Consider the following 17,696-nt stretch of genomic DNA (forward strand, 5'->3'; position numbering starts at 1 on the left):
ACACACACACACACACAAATCTCACAATCACAGACCCAAGTTTATCGCCCATACTAAACTTTGTTCATCTATGGGCACAAAAGTGTGCATTCGTGCTCCCCTTCTATTAAACGGCATCACACATATGCGTCTGTGTACGCTGATGGTGGGGGAATCATGTCTTGTTCATAAGTTTGGCCAGCATTTGCTGTATGTGTAGGCGTGGGAGGTTTAGTACTGAATGCCGGGCTCTGGGGTTGCCTGGCATAAGGGGCATGTGTCTGCGATGGGCGTGTCGGTGGGCGGGGCTGCTTTCAGCCGAGCGGCTGCGCTGAATAGCCACTCCCCCGAGGTCGTGGGGAAAGGGCTCCGTGTCCATGGTAGCGGAGGAAAACATGTACGACGCCAGTCTTCTCAAATGGGCGGGCCTCGGGAATGAGTGATGTGGGTGTGGCCTGTCCTCCTCCAACTGAAAAAGACCAATAAGAGCGGAGGAAAAGAGGAATCAGGCTGAGGAAAAAACTTAAACGCGAAGTATTGAAAAAAGCGTGTTTTTTGGTCTAAGATTGTGTGTGATGCACACACAAAAACATACCAATATAAAACAAGAGATAAATGAAACATTATATCAAATGGGTGGTACAAACACATAGATGTGCTGTAACTCGTTCAGAGGACAAGACCAGCCCACATCTGTCTGACACTAAAGACAGGCTTGTTTTAGCTTATGTATGGGTGAATGTATGTTCTATATGTTGTGAAGGAGCCAACGTGTGCACACAGACCCCTGTATGACCAATGAGCAAACTAAGCTTGGAATGCACAAGTTTACATAACACACATACTGTACATCAAGGGTGCATACAAACAAACACTCATATACAAACAACATATGTTAATTATCTTGCATTACAAGTTATCAGATGCTTAAATGAGCCTTTCTTGTACTGATGTCATTATATAAAAATATAATAGCAGTAGTGCAACAAATGCTAGTAGTCATAAACTTAATCTTATTTAAGTAAGGTTCAATTTGTTAAAATTAGTCAATGCATTAGGTATATGAACAACAATACTCTTACTCCATTTATTCACTAATACAACTTGAAATGTTAAAAATGTACACTACCGTTCAAAAGTTTGAGGTCAGTATGATTTTTAAAAAATGCAGCATTTTATTACTTCTTGAGCACTAAATCAGCATATTAGATTGATTTCTGAAGGCTCATGTGACACTGAAGACTGGAGTAATAGGTACTGAAAATTCAGCTTTGCCATCACAGGAATAAATTACCTTTTAAAATATATTACAGCAAATAGTTAGAAAACAGTTATTTAAAATTGTAATATTACAATTTTTACAAATTTTTGATTAAATAAACAGCCTTAGTAAGCGTCTTTCTTTTCAAAATTTTGAACTGTAGCATAGAAAAAGTCATCTATGTGTTTGTTCACATAGATGAAAAAAACAAAACAAAAACTAATTCAGTAATTCAGTCATCAACATATAACATCTTTGCAACAATTAAATCTATGCCAGTGTACAGACGTAAATTAGACACGGTGTTGCGTACTTAGAAGAAAGAAGTCTAAAGTCAACATGAAATCAGAATTGACCATATTTACTTTCTTAAAGGTGCCGTAGAATGCATTGATACAATATTTTAAATTGTTCTCTGATATCTACATAGAAGGTATGTGGCTTAGGTAAGGGCAAAAAATCTCCAGAAACGGTTTTACATGTCCATTTACAACCCTAGGATTTGTCCCTAGAATGAAATGGCCTGTTTTTACCTTATTTGGAAGGGTCATGAATAATAATGTTGAGCTCTGCTCTGATTGGATACAGTTTTCCATTCTATGGCACCTTTAATTTATTGTAAACTATTCATCTGTGTTTGTTATTTATAACATTATTTAAGCTTTTTATTCTAAAAAGGCCTAAATAATCAGTAATAAATGATAATTTGCTCTTCCTTTTATCTAGTTTGCTACGGCCCTTTTTTGTTGTTGAATGTCTTATTTCACTCAGAAATGTGATATTACAGAACTAAAATGAATTGCCTATTAAAATTCACACTGACTTTGATGATAACAATGCACTCACAGAATCTAAAGATCATCTAAAGATCATCAAACATATTAAGAAATCAGGATAACCCATACACACACATGCCCACATATACACACTCAGGTGTGCCTTACCGGTCCTTCAGGTCCAAATGGCTCCGACTCCCTCCTTCTTGGGCAGGTATGAGGCAACGAGTGACAAGGTGAATGGGCGGGGCTCGGTCCCGCCCCCTCCTCCTCTGCTACAATCATCATCCCACGTTGCGTTTTGGGTCGTACCACAGCCTCAGCTCCACCCATTCCATGCATATGTCCTTTCCTTCTCCTCTCCTCGTGGTCCTCAAGGGGGCGTAATTCCTCTGGTTCCTCATCCGTGGTGCCTGAGGTGGTGGGCTCTGCCCCAGGATGGAAGTCTTTCAACTCTGTTTCTTTGTCAATCATCACCCACTCCCTGCTGTCAAAGTCCTCCTCCTCTGCCAGCGGGACTGAGCGGATGAAGGCATTGCTGTGGGCTTCCTGGTCACCGTCTGCAGAGACATCATGGTGGCCACCGGCCAATCGTTCTCCCTGTCCAGCTTCTAAAGAGAGCATTTGAGCAGGCTGGGAAGAGTAGATGTGCCTGGATGGAGAACCCAGCATGTCCAAACGAGAGCTGCCACAAAACACACAAAGGCTAAGACACAGAATCAACTGATAACAACAACTATTTAACTAGACTTAGACTTTAATTTACAGGAACATTACAGTTCAAAAGTATGGGGTTTAGTAAAAAAGGGATACTTTTATTCAGCAAGGATGAATTAAAATTTAAATAGCATTAAATCAAAAGTGACAGTAAAAACATCTATAATGTAGCAAAAAAAATCTATTTCAAATAAATGCTGTTCTTTTGAACTTTCTCTTCATCAAAGAATCTTTAAAAACAGCACAGCTGTTTTCAACACTGACAATAAGAAGAAAATGTTTCTTGAGTACCAAATCTGCATATTAGAATGATTTCTGAAGAATCATGTGACAAATTTATTTATTAAATGTAATAATTAGTTTAGAAACTAATAAATATGGTCATTGTTTATTATATTAAATATTATATTTATAATACTTATAATTACTTCATAGCTTTATTAGAATTACTTTACTAATTTATAATTACTAATAATCATGATCTGATTAATAGTCCTAAGAGATCATTTAATAATTATTTAATTAATTAAATATTAGATAATCAGAAATTTCAACAACAACAAAATGGTTATCTCAAGATCATGCAACATTATATCCAATAAAAACTGTTTCTTTAGCATGCCAATCCATTTTCATCATAAAAAAATGCCATATGCTATCATAATAAGAACAGTGTGCACTTCACCTTTATTAATTCACAGATGCCATCCAAAATGTCAGAGCAAAATATTGTTGTACAAAACAAAAACTTTACATCTTTTCTTATCAGGAAGTCACTTTTGCATGCTTTCCTCACTAACAAGACACATGCAGACAAATGACCTTTAGAAAAGCTAAATGTCAGCTAGAAGAACAGAGTGATACATTTTCAAGCATACACTCTCCTCACCGTTTATCTGCGGCATCGCCTCTATCCTCTGCAGCAGACAGGCGGTCAGATTCTGGGCTATTGACTCTCCGGTACCTTGGAGGGCGGGCCTGAGCTTCTGCTTCTCCACCCCTTGCTGGGGAAACGGACCTCCCTCCTCCTGCAGGCTCCTCCCCATCCTCTGCTGCTACTTGTGTCTGAGAAGAAAAGCAGTATTAAACACTCAACTGATCTAAAATCATGTTTCATACTAATTAGATTCAAATTAATGTGACTAATTTGGCATAATACATTAAAAATACTACCTTACTGATGATGCTGATCCTGAGTTTGTTACGGTTGAAGTCAGTTTCATCCCATCCTTCACCAGCAGGTGGGGCTGGAGGAGGTTCTCTTGGCCTGCTGGGTATCAAAGCAGGTGGAGCATTCTCTTGGTCACTCAGGTGTTCATCTTGCAGAACATCATCAGTGTTTTCCCTCGGTAATTCACCAGGTACCGGCGTCACATTCACCACCCTGAGAGAGACAATTCAGAGCCAAATCAGCATAACATCAAAGTCTTTTTAAAATCACTCCAGAGTAACTTCAGAATCCAGAATCCCTTCCCACTGTGCAAAAGGTCTGATACTGTTGTAAGAGTGTGTGTGTACATATTCTTACCCGACGATGGCAGCAGTTTGCCGTGTGTTTTGTTGTGGTGGCGTGTGTGTGCTGGTGGGGAGGGCCGTATCTGTTCCAGATTTTTCCCAGTCATAAGGCTCATTTTCTGTTATAACCCTCTCTTTCATGCTGTTCTCAAATACTGTCATTAGCAACTAGACCAGAGGAAGGAAAAAGAAAGAAAGAAAATTAATTTTCCACTCAAAATTGTTGCACAAAATAATACATTTGTATTTAATGTTTATATACATGTTATGTATATTTATATATTACAGTATATTTTAAGTATATATTTTTAAAATATATACATTGCTGTTCAGTTAATTTTTAATATTATTTTTATTTTCATTCTTTTTTCATGTTTTTGACAAGTTTTTTATGCACAAGGCTGCATTTATTTGATTAAAAAAAAAACTGTAAAAACAGTAATATTGTGAATTAATGCAATTTAAAAGAATTCATTAAAAAAATATATATTGTAAAATGTAATTTATTCCTGCTATAGCAAAGCTGAATTTTCACCAGCCATTACTCCAGTCTTCATAAATAAACATTTCTTATTATCAATGTTGAAGACAGTTGTAGCTTAATATGTAAGGGATAATCAATGGCTTGCCGTGCATTAAAGGATTTTAAATGCACGACATGGAGGCCAAGAACCACCCGACGCGAAGTGCATTTAAAATACTTTAATGCACGGCAAGCTGTTGATTATCCTGCTTATTCCATGGTCATTTGCCAAGTTATAGACAAGTTAAAACTAGTATTGCTCTTTTCAGCGCAATATTTGACCGAATGGGTAAAAATGACGGTTATTTTTGTCAGTTACGGCTGGTTAGCTCTAGCATTCTGCCCGCTTCAAATCAGACACAGAGATTAAATAGTGCGGTTAGATCACATTTATTTTAATGAAATATAGCATTTATTTAAATTAATTATCGAAGTTTGATCGAGAGAGAGAGAAAGATGACAGTTGTGTGTGTGAATTACCTGCGTCTGTGCGTCTCTCTCTACAAACAATGAAGTTATGAGTTTAGTTACTTAAGCAGAGATTTTACCTCCTTGTTGCTGAGGAATATAATGCAGTGATCCAGTGTCTAAGCCATTTTATTAATAAAAGTCAGCGTTGACAAGTTTATATTGGCCTACTCCTGAATGTTTCTGTGTGCGCAGCGGGATCTCTGATCTCTCTCTCTCTCTCTGTGCGAGTGGTGTGTGTGTGTGTGCATTTGTGTGTGTCAATTAAAGCAGCGCATTAATAAAGAACGGTGATTAAACTGACTTGGAACTACCTGTGCATTAGACGGTTTTAATGCATACCTGCCAGCCAATCAGAATCAAGAATTCCAACAGACCATGGAATAATTTTGATTAAACCATGACACTTTTCAGGATTCTATGATGAATGAAAGTTTAAAAGAAATGCATTTATTTGAAGTAAAATTATTGGCAATATTATAAATGTCTTTACTGTCACTTTTGATCAAGTTAAATCATTCTTGTTGAAAAACAAAAGTGGGAAGAAGTGAGTGTTTGGAGGTGTGTCTGAATAGTTTACCTGATAATCAGGTTTGGTGTGGTAATCTAAATCCAGCACATGGTCATAGAAGATATGAAACTCAGCAGGCATGTGTTTCAACAGCATCCTGTGCTCATAGCGCTCTTTAATCTGTCCTACCTGCTCCTGTTCATCAGATGCACATTACAGACACGATTAACAGCAAAAACAACCCTGAAGGTCTTAAATATTTAAATCAAAAGCTCTTAAGACTGAGTACAACGAGGATTAATTCACTCAATACAGTTCCATTATGTTCATAATCACTGGTTAATGTGAGTGTGATACAAGTGTCTTACCTTATCTTTTATCTTACGCCATGGTAACTGTCCAACAGTAAACTCTACCAGCATATAAAACAATGACCACAAATCATCATGACGACCCATTTCCTGTTAAGAACAATACAAATTTTTTAAAACCGCACTCTTTTAAAAAAAAATTTTTTTTCTTAATGTGGTAACTCTGGCCAAGAATCACCCACTTAAGATTCATTAAAGCCAATAAATCAGATTCAAACAGGCAAATACAGCCAGCACTCACCAATTTTCGTGTGTAATATGCTTTAGACAGTCAGTGAATTGAAGCTGAGACTACACTTACCTTGTTTTTATGAGCGTTAATGGAAGCGTAGCGTACTGTCCCTCTGAACCCAGCCACTGTCCTGGGCTAAAGCAGAGCATTTAAGAGTCTCATAATAAGAACTCATATCACTTTCATTTTATACTTTAACACTTAGGTTGGATTAAGTAAATGCATAATCAAAACAAAGCAAACATGGGAAGGAAATGTAAGGAAGGGTGGAGCGACAGGAATTCTTTGACCTTTTTTGGGATTCCTATACTGATTGAGCAACAGACCATGGAATAATTTTGATTAAACCATGACACTTTTCAGGATTCTATGATGAATGAAAGTTTAAAAGAAATGCATTTATTTGAAGTAAAATTATTGGCAATATTATAAATGTCTTTACTGTCACTTTTGATCAAGTTAAATCATTCTTGTTGAAAAACAAAAGTGGGAAGAAGTGAGTGTTTGGAGGTGTGTCTGAATAGTTTACCTGATAATCAGGTTTGGTGTGGTAATCTAAATCCAGCACATGGTCATAGAAGATATGAAACTCAGCAGGCATGTGTTTCAACAGCATCCTGTGCTCATAGCGCTCTTTAATCTGTCCTACCTGCTCCTGTTCATCAGATGCACATTACAGACACGATTAACAGCAAAAACAACCCTGAAGGTCTTAAATATTTAAATCAAAAGCTCTTAAGACTGAGTACAACGAGGATTAATTCACTCAATACAGTTCCATTATGTTCATAATCACTGGTTAATGTGAGTGTGATACAAGTGTCTTACCTTATCTTTTATCTTACGCCATGGTAACTGTCCAACAGTAAACTCTACCAGCATATAAAACAATGACCACAAATCATCATGACGACCCATTTCCTGTTAAGAACAATACAAATTTTTTAAAACCGCACTCTTTTAAAAAAAAATTTTTTTTCTTAATGTGGTAACTCTGGCCAAGAATCACCCACTTAAGATTCATTAAAGCCAATAAATCAGATTCAAACAGGCAAATACAGCCAGCACTCACCAATTTTCGTGTGTAATATGCTTTAGACAGTCAGTGAATTGAAGCTGAGACTACACTTACCTTGTTTTTATGAGCGTTAATGGAAGCGTAGCGTACTGTCCCTCTGAACCCAGCCACTGTCCTGGGCTAAAGCAGAGCATTTAAGAGTCTCATAATAAGAACTCATATCACTTTCATTTTATACTTTAACACTTAGGTTGGATTAAGTAAATGCATAATCAAAACAAAGCAAACATGGGAAGGAAATGTAAGGAAGGGTGGAGCGACAGGAATTCTTTGACCTTTTTTGGGATTCCTATACTGATTGAGCACAATTAATTGAACACACGTACAGGAAGTCTCTTAAATAGAGGAGGATGTAGGATGTGGGTATGAGACAGTACAGCAGGGGTGTGGATATGTCCAAAGGGGGCGTGTTTCAGAATTTAGCATTTAGGGCACAACCATTAGAGAAGACTAGGTAATTTCTAAGAGCCTTCAGAGGGTAAGGAAGGAATCTTTTCAATATTTTGGAAAACTCACAATATGACTGTCGCTATGGTAACAGGGACAAACATCTTTGGGAGCATGCGATTCAACATGAGTGCCATAACAGAACTGCAAAACAAAACTGAGAAAAGTGAAACATAAAAATGAAGTCAAACACACAAATTATAGAAATTCATTAGTAAAAGGCAAATAAAAAATTAAATAAATAGGTATGCATGATACTTCGGTACCATATCGGTTGTTGGCCATTATTAATTGGTTTCATTTCACATGCTTGTACATTTAGATTACCTTTTTCACTTCTGTACACAATACTCACTTAAAGTCTTTAAAAAACAAATTGAATAACTATGTTAAATGTGATCTTTAGCAAATCTCAAAATGAAACTCCATTTTCATATTTTATATTATAATGTGATCTCTACATTTACTTAGCATATAAAACACACACACACACACACACACACACACACATATATATATATATATATATATATATATACTTACTAACTTGTAAGTATTTATAAGAATTTTTATATCAGTGCATCCCTAGAAATAACTCTTGAAATATAAAACATCACAAGTAAATATAAAAACTGCATATGCACGAAACAGAAATGTGAAAAATGCTGCTTATTCGGCTTTTTTGGGGGGGTTATTTCCATTAAAAGAAAAAAAAATCAAACAGAAATAGTAATTGAGAGAATATGAGAAGGAAGAAGACTGTATCAGAAAATAAAGCAAAAGTAATACTTACAGGCCGCACCTCCCCATTCGTATTAGTGTACTGTCGTGCCAAACCAAAGTCCAGCATGTAACACTTCCTACAGGTAAACGGCAATCGGCCCATGGCAAAATTAGACTAAGGATAGGAGACAAACCATTATCAGCTGACAGGAGCCAGGTAATTGGATTGGGAAAGAGAAGAGATCATATCATCAACAGTAAGACATACAGGTTTAATGTCTCTGTGCAGGAAGCCCACAGAGTGAATGGCTTCAATAGACTCCAGAATCTGTTTCCCCAACCGTAGAGTCGTGCTCATACTGAACGTCCCTCTAGGCTGACTCCTCCTGAGATCAGCGAGATTCCTTTCCTACAGAAAGAAAGAATCAACTGCAGTTTTTTTTACACACACACAAACACGCATAAAAACAGAAGTATAAAAATACTGTACCTGCAGCTGCATGACCACGTAATTGAACTTGTCATTTCTTCCACATCCAATAAATTTGCAAACATGATTCTTTCCTGCACAAGAAATGAAAGCAGTAATGTCACAGATATTACTTAGAAGTCACACATATTACGGCTGACATTTTTCTTTCTGCATGGACATGTGGATACACACACACACACACACTCACACATACAAAATACATTCAGCAAGCAGGTAGAGACAGAGGCAGTGACATTTGGAATTCCAGCGTGTCCTTCATGAAGGATATAAAAACATGAGAGAGCAAGAGAGCAGCAAAAAAGAGACAGAGAGAGAAAAGTGTGGTAATCCCACTTTCCTTCAGTTCTTCACGCTCATTACCCTTACAGACTCCCAGTGGTATGTCTGAACTACAGCTGAGGCAAACTGCCTTGACAGGCATGAAAGTCACAGTGCGTCTCTGTGTGCGTTTCATATGAGCACATCCAAAAAAAAAACAAACAAAAAAAAGATTATGACAGGCATATTAACAGATAAACTATCACATATCTTACACATACACCATCCTGCTTGCTGCCTCATTATGTCAAGACAAATATGTACTGTACACTACCATTCAAAAATTTCTAATATGCTGATTTTGGTGCTGATTTTTTTATTATTATTATTTACATTTACATTTAGTCATTTTGCAGACGCTTTTATCCAAAGCGACTTACAATTTGGGGATACATAAAGCGATTCTTCTTAAAGAGGCAAACAGATACAGGAAGTGCTTGTAATACCAAGTTTCTAGACATTGTTCAAATAAGTACAAGCTAGAAAGAGAAGGAATAAATAAAGAGAGAGAATTTTTTTATTTTTTATTTTATTTTTTTTTTATAATGATGATGATGATGAAGTCAAGTAGCTTCGAAAGAGATGAGTTTTCAGCTGTCAGGGATTCAGCATTCCGGATAGGGGTGGGAAGATCGTTCCACCAGCCAGGTACTTATCGATGTTGAAAACAGTTGTGCTGCTTAATATGTTTGTGGAAACCATGACTGCATTTTTTCAGGATTCTTTGATGAATAGAAAGTTGAAACGAACAGCATTTATTTGAAATATAATTTTTTTGTAACATTATAAATATTGTCACTTCTGATCAATTTAATGCATCCTTGTTGAATAAAAAAATTCTTACTGACCCAAACATTTGAATGGTAGTGTAACAGCATATATATAAACATAATCCAAAATGATATTGTCAAGTGACATATGAGAGTAAAAATTAGCTTTGGCAGGTACATAGAACAATCTCGAAAACTGGCCAGTAACTTTAGAAGGAACAATATTACCACATAATGTTTAAATCGAATTGTAAGAATGATAAACGACACAAAATATATTCGCATCCTCTCCATCTCCTCACCTTGTAGTTTCTTTAGCACAGCAACCTCCATCTTTAGCACTTGTTTTGGCTGTTGGGCGGATTCCACCTTAAGAGCCACATTCTCCCGTGTCAACAGGTCACAGGCCTCATAGATCTCCCCGAATCCTCCACCCCCAATCTTCTTCAGCTGAACACACAAACAATAGCAAGGTTAGTCATGGCAGAGCATTGATTTAACCTGTGTCATCTATTCCACACGCAATATATACATGCTAAAAATTGTTCCAAAGGTTCCAAAAGGGGGTTTTCGCAGCAATGACATAGAAGAACCATTTTGGGATCCTCAAAGAACCTTTCAGTGAACATTTCTTAATAATGAATCTTAATAAGGAATCAGCATAAACCTTTAAGAACGTACTGTACATCATAAATAAACATCATCTAAGATCCGAGAAAGTCCCATAGCTAAAAAGGACAAATACATCAGCTAAATTCACAGAAAAGCTGTTCTGGATTTGTTTGTCAGGCAATAAATTGTATGACAAAATTAGATTGGCTGAGTTACTTTAGCTGCTCTAATAACAGAGCGTATTTTTTAACATGAAAGATTGAATTAAATTCCATGCAGTTCAGTTCTAGTAGCATGAACTAAGCATATTGATTAGTCTTGGCTTAAACATGCTTTATCACATGAGTTATGAAAGAATTAAGTTTAAGTCAGTCACTAATGAGTCAGACTCTGTTTTAAGGATAGCCACAATCCCCATCAAAGATATCATTACAGTAAAACAGTCACAAATCATTTCTAAGGACATCTGCTTGAAGGAGAAATGCTGTGAACCAAACGGTTTGGGCGCATTTTGGAGAGAAACCAGACTGAGTTGATTTGAAAGCATCTGTTGTCATATGTGGGCCATTTTGTCCTGTGTGATGAGGCAGCAAAGGCAACAGACAATTTGGGCATCTTTATTCCACTAACACACTCTCACCTAAATATAGACACACACTTACCACTTTCCAGCGCTCTTTTACCAAGCAGTTGGAGGGCAGGATGTCGATCTGCTCCCTCGCCCCGTTCATGTTTTCGTCACCGTGGACACCTGGCCCTACGCACTGCATCGGCTGGCCAGCACTTTACCAAACCCTGCCATTTACCTGCAACACAGTGTGTGACACAGCTGCTAAACTTGTATGCTAAGATACTGAAGTGGGGTCAAAATACAATTATTTTCTTTATTAATTTTAATTTGAGTGAACATTTGAACAAAAAATATAATGGAAAAATAGCATGGATTTGAGAATGCTGTATTTATGTTCTCCCTGTTGCTTATATTAGTTACACTGAAATCATGAAGAACCTTAAATATTGTTTATATTCTTAAATATAGGCCTATGTAATTATTATTTAAATGATTTGATATGTTGTTGTTTTTTTTTACTTTCTGAGTATTTTCAGGTTTAAATACAGTTTTACATTTTTAAGATTTTTAACGTAAACAATTATTTCTTAAAAATGTTTTGCTAGAAAATGTACATATTCTAAGAGCTCAAAAACAGGCACCCCCCTAAAATAATAATGAACATTGAGAAAACCAACTTGAATGAAAAAAAAAAAGGAAGTATTTAAGCTCTTCAAATAAGTATCCACAAACCCAACATAAGACAAGACAAGTGACAAACTGACAACAAAAACAGCATTGTGTCCATCAGATTGAAGAATACAATACCAGAAGGAATAGATATATGTTTCTCTGGAGGTCTTATCCGGGGCTAAGCTGTTTTCCATAATCAATGATCCCATTTTCTGGTCATACATTACAAAGGCATCCACTGCAAAAATGTGGCCAAAATGACATAAATTTCATGCATTTCAACAGTCTTAAACCATTGCTGAAAAGACTGTTTACAAAAACATAGAATTCTGAAAAGATTCCAATTCTATTCCTATTGCTTCTTTGAGATTTCTGTAATGTCTGCAGAGTATCAGGTATCCACAAGAGCCGGTCAGACACAGAGTCCTTGTCTATCAGAACCGGACTACACCCTTAAGCATGCTCTCATAATGTTACAGTCACTTATTAACCTCAGTAAAATGGAAACTAGGGCTGCACAATTAATCAAATTTCTAATCGATGTCAAATTTCTAAACAATTACGGATGTCACAATTATGTAATCGTTCAAAGCGCCAATTAATCGTTCAAAGTCCACTTATGTTATTCTGTGTGCTTAAGATGTGTTATCTTAAGGGTTTTTCCATTGTTTTAATTTTAATTTTTAAGTTTTAATATGACATTATAATACCATGCATATTTTAACTGTTTTTATTTAAAGAAGAAACCAATCCAATGAATAGATGCCATTTGAGGCTTAATACTATAGAAAAGCAATAACGTTTTTTCAGTTTGAGGGTTTTCAGCTTGTTTATTTTCATCTAAAAATATGGCATGCGGTTGCTTCAAACAATGATATAACATCATTCAATGTAAATTGTGATAATCGTAATTAATAATCGCAATTACAATTTCAAGGGAATAATCGACAATTATGATTTTTGTCATAATCGTGCAGCCCTACTAATCGATGTCAAATTTCTAAACAATTACGGATGTCACAATTATGTAATCGTTCAAAGCGCCAATTAATCGTTCAAAGTCCACTTATGTTATTCTGTGTGCTTAAGATGTGTTATCTTAAGGGTTTTTCCATTGTTTTAATTTTAATTTTTAAGTTTTAATATGACATTATAATACCATGCATATTTTAACTGTTTTTATTTAAAGAAGAAACCAATCCAATGAATAGATGCCATTTGAGGCTTAATACTATAGAAAAGCAATAACATTTTTTCAGTTTGAGGGTTTTCAGCTTGTTTATTTTCATCTAAAAATATGGCATGCGGTTGCTTCAAACAATGATATAACATCATTCAATGTAAATTGTGATAATCGTAATTAATAATCGCAATTACATTTTCAAGGGATTTTTGTCATAATCGTGCAGCCCTACATAGGTAATTTTTCAGGAGTGTGTCTATATTTGCAGGCTCTGTGTGTGCTTAACTTAGATCCTTAAAAGACTTCAAACATTTCTTTCTGTTTACCGTTATAAAAGCACAATCACTCTCATTTTCTAAAATGAATCTGCTCTCTAAGGAATGCAATGGGTTATAAATGGATCTAATTAATAAAACTGATTAAACACATTATAAGACTCTCGCCTTAACCCTTCTGTCACCTTCATCGAGTTGATGCAGAGACACATAAGATATTTCAGGAGATTGCAGGGAATTCCTCCTCTCATTCTAAACCCTAAAAACTGGGACAGCCTAAGGAAGGCATCTCAGCATACATAATTATGCCATAAACCATCAGAGCTCATTTTCCCCTTATTTTAGAATACAGTGGATATGTGTCAGATAAAACATTTATACAAATAATGTATATTACTCTGGGATTGTAAATCTCTTTTCACTTTTTTTTTTGGCTTTATTTTACTATTCTTACTTTTCACTAATAAAAACACAATTTTAACAACATGTCACTGCAAGAATATAACCTTGTTTTATATAATTTACATCTCCAATGTAAATTATAAAGTATAAAACATACTTTTTATTTTTAGAAAACGTGTTTTTACAGTATTGTACAATAAAACGACATGCACTGTCTATTAAAATAAAATGTATTAGATCAAGCGCATGGACCAAAAAATAAACCTCAGTTGCATCGTGCAGCAGGTTTTTCACTTGTTTGCATCTTAAACTAGTGCACTTTAACAAAATGATAGTGAGATTCTGATTGCATAAAGCATTTGCTGAGAGCAGCTTCATTATTCTGACTTAACTAAATGTCAAGAGCTCAGGACTGCGTGGGCTCAGGCTCCTCACATCCTTTCTCCGCAGTGCCAAAAGGACCCGTCTGAACGGACCCCACCCAAACACGCTCTGCTCCAATGAGCAGCCCTGTAGACTAAGCCCCGCCCCCAAACCATCGTTTGATCACCGTCCATTGGTGCAATGCCTAACATTCAGCAGAACATTCCCCTGCTCGAGCCTGGAGCGAAAAGCACTTTGGGATATGTCGTTCATCAATGAGACAATGGACATAAACGGCATTGGATATTGTCACGTCTGAAAAACTACAACTCCCCCTGATAGGCCACGTGAGCTGTTGACGTTCAGCTGCATTATGTGGCATGTAATGTAAATTATTCATGATTTTCCTTAACCATGAATAATATATATACAAATAGGTAAGTTTCTATTTTTGACTCAGGCCCAAGTGCCTTAATAGTTTGTCATGACCGTGACAGATTTTGCTTTCGAGTGCCTGGTTGGGCACCTGCACGCGCATCATATATGGAAGCCTGCGGCTCGCGCCAGCGCAGCATCACTATTGACAAGGTGCCAACATACACGGGACAAGCGGATTGCCACGGCAGCGCTTTGTTTCAAAAAATCACTTGGCGAACAAAAACCAGTTTACTGACCTGTTCTTCTGTCGACGGAGTAAAATCTCAAAGTGAGAGTTTAAGGAGAGCCGCATAGTTCCGTTGGCGCGACCGCTGCGCCTTTTCCCCTTGTTGATGCTGCACCATTTCCAGCCTCCCCTGCTCCTCCGCCCCTGCACTGATTCAGCATCGCTCGGATACTCCCACTATGCACCGCGCACATGCGTGACAGAAGACGGCTGTTGCGTAGCAACCTGAAAGGCTTGAATACCCCTCATCTGCTGACTTCAGCCATTAAGGAAATTCCTTCAGAAACGTCCTATTAATAACACTAATTATAATCGAGACGAAAAAGAAATAGCCGTTGTTAAAGAATAAATAAATGTCATGGAATTAATTATGTTAGTTGATGTACAATCAGCGCTGGGTAGACTAGCCTACTTACAAATTGTAGTCCGTTACTGATTCCAAATAACATGACAAAAATTGTAATCAGTAACGTAATCCATTACATTACACATTTAAGGTAATATAATCAGACTACTTTTTGATTACTTTTGACCTAACTCGTTGATCACATTGATTTAAATAGGATAATCTTGTACCATAGTGAAATAAAAACAAAAAAAATGTATTCCATTCATTGTTATAAACAACATGAAGTGCATTAAACATTAAACAAGTGCATCTCAAACTGGGATTTCGTGAAGGAACTGAGGGGGTTTGCAAGTTTAATGAAAAGCTAATAATTAAATCATAAAAATATAAAACTAAAATAAATCCTTTAAAATAAGTCAAGTCAAGTTTATTTGTCAGCGCTTTTCACTATACAAATCCTTGCAAAGCAACTTTACAGCAAATTAAGTTTCTACAATATTTAGTGGTAGCTTATCAGTGGTGACTGTCAGTTAATGTACATATGGCAGAAATGTACGGAAAAATCAATTTAAGACATAATAAAACAGACGATGAACACTATTAACAGCAATTATTATATGATGCAATCAAACTTATAGCAAAATGTGGTAGTTCTGTATGTTGTTTCAGGGTTGGCATCATCTGAGAGAGGACCTACAATAATGTACAGTATTTGAAAAATAATGTGTTTTTTGAACATTAAAGCATGTCAAAATAACAACAATCAAAATAAAACACTTACTAAAAAAATATGAAATATATTTGTTTACCTGCACGTCATGTGACCATTAGGGCCTAATTAACATCAGAGAAACGTGAACATGTAAATGTGTTACTTAATATTAAAGGGGTCATATGATGCGATTTCAATTTTTCCTTTCTCTTTGGAGTGTTACAAGCTCTTGGTTTATGCTTCAACATCTAAATGATCTCAGCAAACACAAATTAATGAAACATAACATCTACTATGGTAGCTTGGGTTACACTTCTGATGGCACCTGGCTTTATTTTCTAACTTGACTATGCTGGTTATCTGTGGTCTTTAGCTGGTCCAATCTTATCTAGCAAGCGGACCGAGATCAAGCTGGTTACAGCTGTCAGACTATCTTGGATCAACAACAAACAACATACCGTATTCCAAAACCAACCTGATTTAATTGTTTATAAACTTTTGCTGATTTTAGAAACTTTAGCACTTTACGTTTATGCCTAATTATTTTGAAAAGTCTATAATTATTTTAACATATAAATTGCATCCAATATTGTTTCAATAGATTTTTGGGTGTGGTGGCATTACAAAAACACACAAAGGATGACAACATTCAATTTTTATCAGTCCTCCATCACAAAAACTGTCTCACTTTTGCAGTTCACCCCTACTAGCCATGTCTCTTATCTCTTTTCCTCAGACAAAGCAAAGGCTCAGACGTTACACAAACTGAATGATAAAACGCGCCCTTCCTAGCTCAACAAATTCAACTTGTACACTTCTACAGTACTTTAAATTAACCAATATTTCGTTATAGTCTTAAAAATCGGAAGACAAATAGCATTTAAAGCAATGGCTTTCCTGTTGAACTTTCAGTGATGGGTTATAAGGTCTGTGGTTTCGTTCTACAACTTAAAAGGCAAATAGTCGTACCTGAAACGCGAGTTTTGTGGCAGCTGTGCTGTTTTTTAAAGAAGGCCTACAACCAAACACGTAAATTTAGATCGGTGTGGTAGATGTAGTCTTTATTTAGTTGGCCTACAAATTGACGTCACGGCCATGCAGCCGGTTACGCCCAAGTCACGTGACACAGATTCCACTCACACCCGTGGTTCCTCCAGCAGCGTTCCTTCTAAACTCGAGCTGTGGCCGAGCGGAGGTGAACATGGCCGATGTGTCGGAGAGGACGTTACAGGTCGCTTTAGTCGTTTCGTTTGCGGCTGGATTTATCGCCGGCTGGCAGGCAAACAGAACGCGAAGAAGGTTCTTGGACTGGCGGAAAAAGAGGTTACAAGACAAGCTCGCAGAAACACAGAAGAAGCTAGACCTGTCGTGACACACAAAATATTATGCAACCGACCTGGTGAGACATGTGCCTTTCATAATGTCATTATTGTCCTTAGAGTAAATGGCTTTCGTGTGACGCTATAACCGGTTTACCAGCTCTTTCACTTTCTAGTGCCTCGGTCAGCAAGGCCTGATATAGTATTCCTGACTTCACAAACAGAATGAGGAGTCTATCAGCACCTCTCCAGCGCTCAGCAGGATCAAGCTTTCAACCTTGGATCAAAGACACAATGTACAGGCTGGAGCAAAGCAATACAACTTTCCCAAAGACTAAACACTCAGCAGAATGTTGTATTTAAAATGTTTTTTTTCTTCAATGTTTGTTTAA

At 36.6% G+C, this 17,696-nt stretch overlaps 1 protein-coding gene across 2 annotated transcripts in view; it reads right to left on the minus strand.

Moving 5' to 3' along the window:
* LOC107689778 (tau-tubulin kinase 1-like) overlaps positions 1–15,072 on the minus strand; it is a 24,540-nt gene extending 9,468 nt beyond the window's left edge. Inside the window, exons 1-13 of one of the 2 annotated variants that reach the window (XM_016487922.1) lie at positions 14,935–15,072; positions 11,457–11,600; positions 10,485–10,632; positions 9,092–9,165; positions 8,870–9,010; positions 8,672–8,776; positions 7,486–7,551; positions 7,182–7,274; positions 6,883–7,008; positions 4,262–4,416; positions 3,907–4,117; positions 3,623–3,798; positions 2,185–2,701 (exon numbers count right to left, since the gene is read on the minus strand). In XM_016487922.1, the coding sequence (XP_016343408.1) occupies positions 2,185–2,701; positions 3,623–3,798; positions 3,907–4,117; positions 4,262–4,416; positions 6,883–7,008; positions 7,182–7,274; positions 7,486–7,551; positions 8,672–8,776; positions 8,870–9,010; positions 9,092–9,165; positions 10,485–10,632; positions 11,457–11,564 (1,920 nt within the window). In that variant the 5' untranslated portion in view covers positions 11,565–11,600; positions 14,935–15,072. Of the gene's footprint in view, positions 1–2,184; positions 2,702–3,622; positions 3,799–3,906; positions 4,118–4,261; positions 4,417–5,819; positions 5,946–6,118; positions 6,212–6,422; positions 6,570–6,882; positions 7,009–7,181; positions 7,275–7,485; positions 7,552–8,671; positions 8,777–8,869; positions 9,011–9,091; positions 9,166–10,484; positions 10,633–11,456; positions 11,601–14,934 lie in introns of those variants that run through there. The other variant, XM_016487923.1, reaches the window with a different exon arrangement.
* Positions 15,073–17,696: the final 2,624 nt, after the last annotated feature.

This window comes from Sinocyclocheilus anshuiensis, unplaced genomic scaffold (genome assembly GCF_001515605.1).
Source record: "Sinocyclocheilus anshuiensis isolate Anshui unplaced genomic scaffold, SAMN03320099.WGS_v1.1 scaffold918, whole genome shotgun sequence".
Classification (NCBI taxonomy): domain Eukaryota; kingdom Metazoa; phylum Chordata; class Actinopteri; order Cypriniformes; family Cyprinidae; genus Sinocyclocheilus; species Sinocyclocheilus anshuiensis.